This window comes from Condylura cristata, unplaced genomic scaffold, assembly GCF_000260355.1.
Source record: "Condylura cristata isolate star-nosed mole 26May11 unplaced genomic scaffold, ConCri1.0 scaffold00038, whole genome shotgun sequence".
Taxonomy (NCBI): Eukaryota; Metazoa; Chordata; class Mammalia; order Eulipotyphla; family Talpidae; genus Condylura; species Condylura cristata.
In genome coordinates this window covers 1,620,899-1,629,741 of record NW_004567139.1, presented here as the reverse complement: position 1 = coordinate 1,629,741, position 8,843 = coordinate 1,620,899, and the positions used below count along the sequence as shown (strand labels likewise).

Genomic DNA, 8,843 nt, shown 5'->3' with positions numbered 1-8,843 from the left:
GCCATGTGGTCACCTCCAGGGCAAGCAGGGATCGGAAGTGGCTTTAGCTTCTTAGTGCTGTGCTTTAACCCGCTGCGCCACCAGGGAGGGCCCCAGTTACAGCAGTTTTAAATGCTACAAGAAATTTAAGTTGAAGAAATTCAGACTCCATGATACTGTGATACATTTCTGATTGCCAGAATATTTCACTTAATGGAAATAGCCAGGGCTGCTAAGTGAAATGGGTGCTTGGTGCGGGGAGTCAGTTCAGTACTGAACCCAGTGATGCTGGGGCAAGTTTATTCTAAGGAAATAGCAGCACATAAAAATTTATAAGCAAGGATTTTACCATGGCATTGTATTTTTAAAAAAGGAAAATGTTGGCAGGTTCAGTTTTACATATGTGCAAAGATACTAAGCACTAACCATTGAAAGAGGTATATGCAGACAGCGGGATGGGAAAGACAAAGCAAACTTCAGAAGTGGATGTTTAGTACTAGTTAATGAACAATGTGAAGTTAACTACCAAATAATTGTCAGGGAAGCTCTTCCACAGGGGAAAATATTTCATTTGCCTTTTCTTCCAGTCTCAGCAAATTGAGAAACAAGAGTTGAGAGCATGGGGCACCATCACCCAACCTGCCCTGCCCAGGAGTTCCCGGGCAGTCCGCGCGCGTTGCCCACTATTGAGGGCAAAGTGACCCTAGCTTCATGGCTTTGCTATACTGTCTGACAAAGAGCTGTGAGGAAAGCTCATTTATAAATGGGATTGGCCCAGAATAGTCCATGATTATTAGATCATTTTTAATATTCTCTAGAAAGACAGCTTTATAAATGACATGTATATTCTCTTCTCTCTCAGTCTTCCCAGCTGTTTTGGCTTTATCCCCATAGGGAAAATAATCCTCTTTTTCACTCATTTCCAGATAGGAGACATGAGAGAGTGGTTGTCAGTGCCCTGAGTGAAATTGGCTCACTGACAGCCAAGTGGGTCCTTTGGGTGTGCGTCTGAATGGGCCCTTAGGCATTACTGTCCCGTAAGTCTTTTTGAAAAGCAGACCTTCATCTGAGCATTGAACAGCATTCACCTGCAAGTACTGCCAAGAGCAGGTAAGCAGCCTGATGTTCTGTGTTATAGGTACTCCTCAGCAAGTGGTGACCCAGATCATCCGAGGCCAGCCTGTCTCCACTGCAATCTCTGCCCCCAGTACAGTGTCCTCAGCATCCGGGCAGAAAGGACTAGCCACAGGAACGCCCCCTGCCACGCTGCAGTCCTCAGCCTCACAGCCCCCTCGCCCCCAGCAAGGGCAGGTGAAGCTCACCATGGCTCAGCTCACTCAGCTAACGCAGGGCCACGTAAGTGATGCGGCCTCACTTTACTTTAGAGGCAGTTTTATTTATTGTTGCTTTAGGTTTAAAAAATACACTTTTTTCTTTCAAGGGCTTTGAATTATACTTTTTTTTTTTTAATGACTGCTTCCTAGAGTCAAGTAAAAGCACTTCATTACCCTCAGAATATAATGAAACCCCAACTCTAGACTCCTTAAGCCATGAGATATAACAGCCAAGTGAATAACCCTTTCCCTCTCCTCCTCCTCTTCCCCTCCCCAAATAACCCTTTAACCACCAAATTTTTATTAGTTGACCAGTTTCCATAGGCGAAATAAATTCTGAATATACTAAACTGCTTCCTTGCGAGACTCAGTATGAACCACCCTCCCAGCAGTAGTCAACAAATGGAATGCTGTTCTAGCCAACCAAAGAGGTAGTGTTGTGAAATGTGACGGGCAGATTTTTAAAATTTAAGTGAAAATGCAAAGGGTCAAAAGCAGTGATAACACTTTTGAAGCACTGAGGAGTTGCCCTTTGTGATGATTTTTTTTTTTAAGATTTATTGTGCATACAGAACTGGGGTACAGGCCAGAGGTTCAGGGGTAGTGAGAGAATTCACCAGAGACAGAGTGGGGAGCAGAACAGACAGATCCACGAAGTACACTGCTGAGGGGAGCAGCGGGCGGGCCAGGAGAGGTCTGCCGCGCCCCGCCCTGAAGGCGGGGATCGAACTCATGCTGAAGTGGCTTTAGCTTCTTAGTGCTGTGTTTTAACCCACTGTGCCACCAGGGAGGGCCCTTTGTGATGATCTGATGTCAGTGTTTGTACTGATGAATACAGTGAGGGCCGGACCTAAGGCAGACTTAAGAATAGTGGAGTACAGAGTGACCCCTGTTTGCGCTCTCTGACAGAGCTGCTTGGGAGATCATTGATAAAGGGGCAGGTAACTTAGTAAATGGTGCTGGGACCACAAAGCAATCCCGAGAAAAAGGGGCCACTGCATCTGCTACCTGGAGAGGGCGCTATTCCCAACCTTTGTTTGATCACTGGTGCTCCTGAAGCGTTAAATGGAACCAGAACTGCACTCCTGAACTCAAATCCAGGAAGTAAGAGTCTGAAGTATGAAAAGAAAAACAGTATAATCCTGTTAGGAGATGGATGAAGAAAGTCTTCATATCCTCAGAGAGGAAAGACTTTCTGAAACATAAAAAAATACACTCTAAAAAGAAAAAGACTTGTACATTCATCTACAATAAAAATAAGAATTCCAGTTCATTGTGCACTATAGAGTTAACAGAACGAGAGAAACTAGAACTAGAAACCAACCAAGAACTATTTACTGGAATATTCAAAGAATCACTACAGATCAAGGAGGAGAGAGATCCGGATAGCTCAGGAGAAAAAAAGAACAAGTAAACTTGACAGAAACTCTAAATTTCAACCTGCTGAATTTTATTTGAAATGAGAGAAATGCATATTAAAACCATGTGACTAAGAGGTTGGTATAAATTAAAATGTTGGCCAAAACCAAAAGTTAGCAAGGACGTGGAGGAGAATGAACTCATGCTCAACTGGTGAGTGTGCCAATTGGGTTGTAGCCATTTTGGAAAACACTTGGATATTATCCAGGGGGAGATGCACATGCCCTGGGCCGGTCATTCTCCCTCTAAGGATCGAAAATACATTTCCTAGAGAAAGTCTTAATTTATCTGAGCCTCGGGGACATGAATATTTCTAGCAGCATCGTTCATAAGAGTCAGGAACTCAGGACAATGAAAATGCGATCTTGGATCCCTAGATTGTGGTGTGTCCCCACAGCAATGAAAGTGAACAAACTACAGCCACATAAGTGTACATTGTTGAACTAAAGAAACAAGTGATAAAACAAATGTATGGCTTCATCTGCATACATTTCAGAAACAGTCGAAATTTGACTAAGCTGTTTTACACAGGGTCCCAAGGGCTACGGTATTAGCTACCTGGAGGGGCGTCATTCTCACTGTTTTCTGTGTGCCTAGTGCTCATGGAGCTAGGAGACAGAGGCCCTAGGTAGACTCTGTGCTAGGCAGTAGCACTTTGAAGAAATGCAGTGTGAGAAAGCAACGGCCTCTCGGGGAAAGGAAGTAACCAGCGTCGGGCGCATGCTCGGGGCTTCTTGAGTGCTGGCGTGGTGGGCAGGCGTTGGCTTCACAGGGGTTCACTTTATGACTTGACTTACACGTGATGTGTGGTGTATTTTTGAGTGAGCGCTATAGCTACATGAAAAGCAAGAGTAAACGAGGAGCTCAGAGTCAACAATGGAGTGAGTGTCGGGGTGAGGGCTGTGTGGCACCCATTCAGTCACTGTGGAGTTGGGGTGAACTGGTTCAGATTTGCTTCTATCTCCTGCCATGTTCCTGGTAGTAGGTTACGGGATTAATATGTCCTAGCCAGAGGAGTTTTTAGCTCCAAGTCCCCATTTTGATAACCACTGGGATAATAGCAGCCCTCCTGACTTGGTGTTTCATTCCATATCTAGAATCCTAAGCTCCTTGTGCTTTAGCTCACACACCAGGCTTGTCAGCTCAAACTCTTCAAATGGAGATTTAGTAACTAGGAAGCCTGGGCAACTCCCCTTTACCTTGATCTGTAGCTTTGGACAAATTTGAACTTTCTGACCTGAGTTGTTTAATTGATAATAAAATTAATAGTAGTATCTTCTCTCCTGCTATCACAAAGTCCCACTGTGAGAATCATGTGCAGCAGAATATGTAAAGATACTTCCAGAATTGTGAAATAAGAACAACATAAGATTATTTAAAAACAGAATTTAGTCATAAACTTCAGCCGCCTTATTTTGTAGATTGGGAAACTTCAGTCTGGAATGGACAGCCTTCTGGCTATCCATTTAAAGAGCTTAGATGAGAACTCTGGATTGTTCATCCAGGATTCTTCCAATCAGTCTTCTGATTTTCGCTTATCTGATTTTTTTCTTGGCACTATTTCATAGACCTTCACAGACATAATTTCATTATATTAAAGGACTTTTTCAAAGTGAAATTGTTATGCTTATGGGTTAATGCTGTGAACACTGTTTATATGCTGTGTGTTTTTTCCACAGGGAAGCAGTCAAGGTTTGACGGTAGTTATTCAAGGACAAGGTCAGACTACGGGACAGTTGCAGTTGATCCCTCAAGGGGTGCCTATACTTCCGGGTCCAGGACAGCAGCTGATGCAAGCTGCTATGCCAAATGGTACTGTTCAGCGGTTCCTCTTTACCCCACTGGCAACCACAGCCGCAGCGGCCAGCACCACTACCACCACTGTTTCTACTACAGCAGCAGGTAGAACGTCGGGGCTATCAGAGCGCTGCATGCTATTCCCCAGGGTTGCTGGGTACACAGAGGGGAAAGCGGATCAGGGCCTGTCTGGGCGGACGCCTCCCGTCAGTGAGTTCACGGCCGACATGCCCAGCCTCTCAAACCCTCCACAGACTCCCTCTCACCACCACCACTTCCAACTAGTACATGTACATAGATGTACTGCTGTTGAGAACTGCAGGTCAGAACCACTTTGTTAACTGCCTACTACAAATTTAGACACTGCATACCACCACAGTGCAGGTTGGCATTAGTCTGGGCCGGAAGACCTGGCTAACTTGCAGAGGGCACACATTGCCTCAGAAGCCAGCACTCTGGAGATGGCGTGAAGTGTGTGGAGGACAGTCACGCCCCAGACCCAGGCTGTCCAATTTAGCAGAGTCCTAACCCCAAGAGTATCTTTGAGGATATTGCTATGCTGAATCGCAGAACCCTCATTTTCAGATAATCCTCTTTAGCTACTTTAACTGTGGCCTTATGTTCTAGAATAATAGAAATATTTGATCTTTCCCTTTTGCAGGTACAAGTGAACAAAGGCAGAGTAAATCATCACCCCAGTCACAGGTGCAACAGTCCAAAATGCTGCCAACAGCTCAGTCACCAGGTGTTGGTCCTCCTGAAGCCCAGCCACAGGCCGCTCAGCCTTCAGCTCGACCCCAGTCCCAAACCCAGCCCCAGTCCCCAGCTCAGCCTGAAGTGCAGACTCAGCCTGATGTTCAGACCCCAACAACTGTCGCATCCCACCTCCCTTCTGAAGCACCACCTGCCCAAGCACAGTCATCCAAACCCCACGTTGCAGTGCAGTGTCAGCCTCAAAATAATGTCCAAGGACAGTCTCCTGCTCGCGTCCAGAGTCCACCACAGACCCGAATACGCCCGTCAACTCCATCCCAGGTGTCTCCTGGACAGCCAGCCCAGGTTCAGACTACAACCTCACAACCGATTCCAATTCAGCCACATACATCTCTTCAGACACCTTCCCAGGGCCTGCCACAACCACAACCCCAGGTACAGTCTTCAACTCAAACTCTTTCATCAGGACAAACGTTAAGTCAAGTTACTGTTTCCTCCCCGTCCCGTCCTCAGCTTCAAATCCAGCAGCCACAGCCCCAAGTCACTGCTGTGCCTCAGCTACAACAACAAGTCCAGGCTCTCTCTCAGATCCAGTCACAGGTTGTGGCTCAGATACAGGCTCAGCAAGGTGGTGTGCCCCAGCAAATCAAACTCCAATTACCTATTCAAATTCAGCAAAGCAATCCGGTGCAGACTCACCAGATTCAGAATGTGGTTACAGTGCAGGCAGCCAGTGTGCAAGAGCAGTTGCAAAGGGTTCAGCAACTCAGGGATCAGCAGCAAAAGAAGAAACAGCAACAGATAGAAATTAAGCGGGAACACACCCTCCAAGCTTCTAATCAAAGTGAAATCATTCAGAAACAGGTAAAGTTATTAAGTAAAAGCAGCATGTTCAGTAGCTTGAAATATTGTGCTGTGCATTAGCTTAGCGTTTGGTTGTGTTAGGTCTCCAAAATGAGACAAAGTCACTGGTAACGTCAACTTACGAGCAGCCCTGCTTTGACAAGAGTGTCGAATGACTGCTGTGGTTGGGACCTCTGTTTGCTCTATACAGTCAGTGCTTATCAGTAGAAACTACCTGTATTGGGAAGAAGTAAGATGGGGAAATGGAGTCAGGTGTTTAAGTTTCATTAATACAAAACTTGAAGGTTTAAGTTTTAAAGTCACTTCAAGCATCAGCAGTTGGAAGTTACTTGGAGTAGTCACTCCTTAGTTTGCATGTAGACAAGGCAAGACAGGTTCAGCTGTGCATTTCTAGCCATGCCTCTTTTTTTTTTTTCTTTTTAAAATTCTGAATACCAGTGGGTTGGGGGGTTGGCTGTTCGAATAAAGAATATTTTTTTTGTTTAAATCCTCTTGTCCCGTAGCCTAACTGTGAAGTGGCATCATGCAGCAGCATCCTAGTGCTCTAAGACAGGTCAAATGAGTTAGCGTTGTTCTGCTTAACATGAAGTCAGACATACAACATACTGGAGCCTTACTGGAGTGGACCTTACTTGCATCCTTAGTAGGTGCCTCAGTGCTGGACAGGGGTTGGAGTGTGGATTTCAAATACCCCCAGTCATGAGACCTGCATTCAGCTCCTTAATCTCCTGTCTATTGTCCCTCAACTATGTCCTCATTGAAACCTCCTCTTTAGCCACACAAGATTATTGGTGACGGTTAAATGAAGTCGTGTATTTAGAAGCACTTTTTAAACAGCAAAGGGGTTTTAAAGATGTGTGGAAATACTTACAAAATTACTGTCACTGCATATATAACATGTTCAAATGCATTATGACCCAGCTTCTAGTACTGTATTGTCTGTCCAGTGAGAATGATTACAGTGTGTCTTTAATCTGTAGAAGTTTTCTAAAAGTAATGTCTGATAAGAGCATAATGTTAAAAACATGGCCTTTGGAGAATGATAGCTGACTGAATAATGGTTTACAGAACCACACAGTAATATAACTTGCTAATCTCACCAAGGGAATTCCTTTATGTCACAGTATCTCATTTCTAGAATTAATCCTATCTCTCAGTGTTGTTATGAGGAATAAATGAGGCACTGTTGAATGCTTGACTGGGATATGATAAGCACCAAGGCCATGTAGTAGCTGCTGATTTTATTTGTGTTGCGATATAAGATTCTTAGTGTCTGAGATTTCTACTGTCACCTGTGTATCAATTTGTAATCATTTTAAACTGTGCTTTGGGGTTTCATTCTGTCCTGAAGGTGGTGATGAAACATAATGCTGTAATAGAACATTTAAAACAGAAAAAGACCATGACTCCAGCTGAAAGAGAAGAGAATCAAAGGTAGGGAGAAACGTTTATAATCCAGTATCATAGGGGCTCTTTGAATATTGGTTGTGTATTGGTTTCTTGTCTTTAACATGCATGTGCACAGAAGTTCCAATTTTTTCTCTTGACTGTCATTCACTGAATGAGAACACTTGACATTCACTGCTCAGCATGGGCTTGAACCACTCCTTGAAACTCTCCAGTCACAGAGTTTGTTTACCAACTGTGGACACAGAAAAATCATGTCTAAACTAACCAGAATGAAATGCCCAGCATTACATAGGTTGTGTGTTTTTCTCCAGAATGATTGTCTGTAACCAGGTGATGAAGTATATCTTGGATAAAATAGATAAAGAAGAAAAACAGGCAGCGAAAAAACGGAAGCGTGAAGAAAGCGTGGAACAGAAACGCAGCAAGCAGAACGCTACCAAACTCTCTGCGCTGCTCTTTAAGCACAAAGAGCAACTCAAAGCTGAGATACTGAAAAAGAGAGCGCTCCTGGACAAGGACCTGCAGATCGAGGTGCAGGTGAGAGGCATTTCTTTGCCTTCCATGTTCCGCGTTCCATATCCATGTTGATTTTTTCCCCTTAAAATCTTGATTAAGCTTACAATTTCAGTTTGTTTTCTAAAATTCACATCTCTTTATAGAGAGTAAATACAGTAAAAGTCAATGGGACACAAGTCTTTTGAAACAACAGAATTTAAATTAAATGTATATGCTTTCTCTTATCACTTTGAGAGGTTAGTTCTACTGGTTAAAACATTTGAGATCTCTCAGGAATATCTTTTCTTATTCGACAAAGTCTTTTTTTTTTTTTTTTTAAGATTTATTTATTTGTGCATACAGAACTGGGGTACAGGCCAGAAGCTCAGGGGCGGCGAGAGGCTTCACCAGGGACAGAGTGGGGAGCAGAACAGGCAGATGGACAAAGTACACTACTGAGGGGAGCAGCGGGTGGACCAGGAGAGGTCTGCCGCGCCATGTGGTCACCTCCGGGACAGGCGGGAATCGAACTCATGTGGAAGCGGCCTTAGCTTCTCAGTGCTGTGCTTTAACCCGCTGTGCCACCAGGGAGGGCCCTCGACAATGTCTTTTAACAAGTTAGTTAAAAACAAAATTTCATGAGGACACTAAACAGAGAAACTGCAAAGTAGCTGTTGAAAGAATGGAAAATAAAGTATGCTCATTAAGTAAGACCAGAATTCTTCTTTGACTTCCAGTGGATTCTGTAGGTATTGCTAGCCCTCTGCTTGCTTGGGGAAATTTACTGAAAATATGAAAGAAAATGTCTATTCATACACTTTTTTTTTTTTT

At 44.1% G+C, this 8,843-nt stretch overlaps 1 protein-coding gene across 1 annotated transcript in view; it reads left to right on the top strand.

Moving 5' to 3' along the window:
- Positions 1-8,843, top strand: part of BPTF (bromodomain PHD finger transcription factor) — a 123,935-nt gene that overhangs the window by 97,886 nt on the left and 17,206 nt on the right. Inside the window, exons 22-26 of the mRNA XM_012732982.1 lie at positions 1,118-1,335; positions 4,412-4,634; positions 5,191-6,107; positions 7,459-7,541; positions 7,829-8,054. Of these exons, the coding sequence (XP_012588436.1) occupies positions 1,118-1,335; positions 4,412-4,634; positions 5,191-6,107; positions 7,459-7,541; positions 7,829-8,054 (1,667 nt within the window). The remainder of the gene's footprint in view (positions 1-1,117; positions 1,336-4,411; positions 4,635-5,190; positions 6,108-7,458; positions 7,542-7,828; positions 8,055-8,843) is intronic.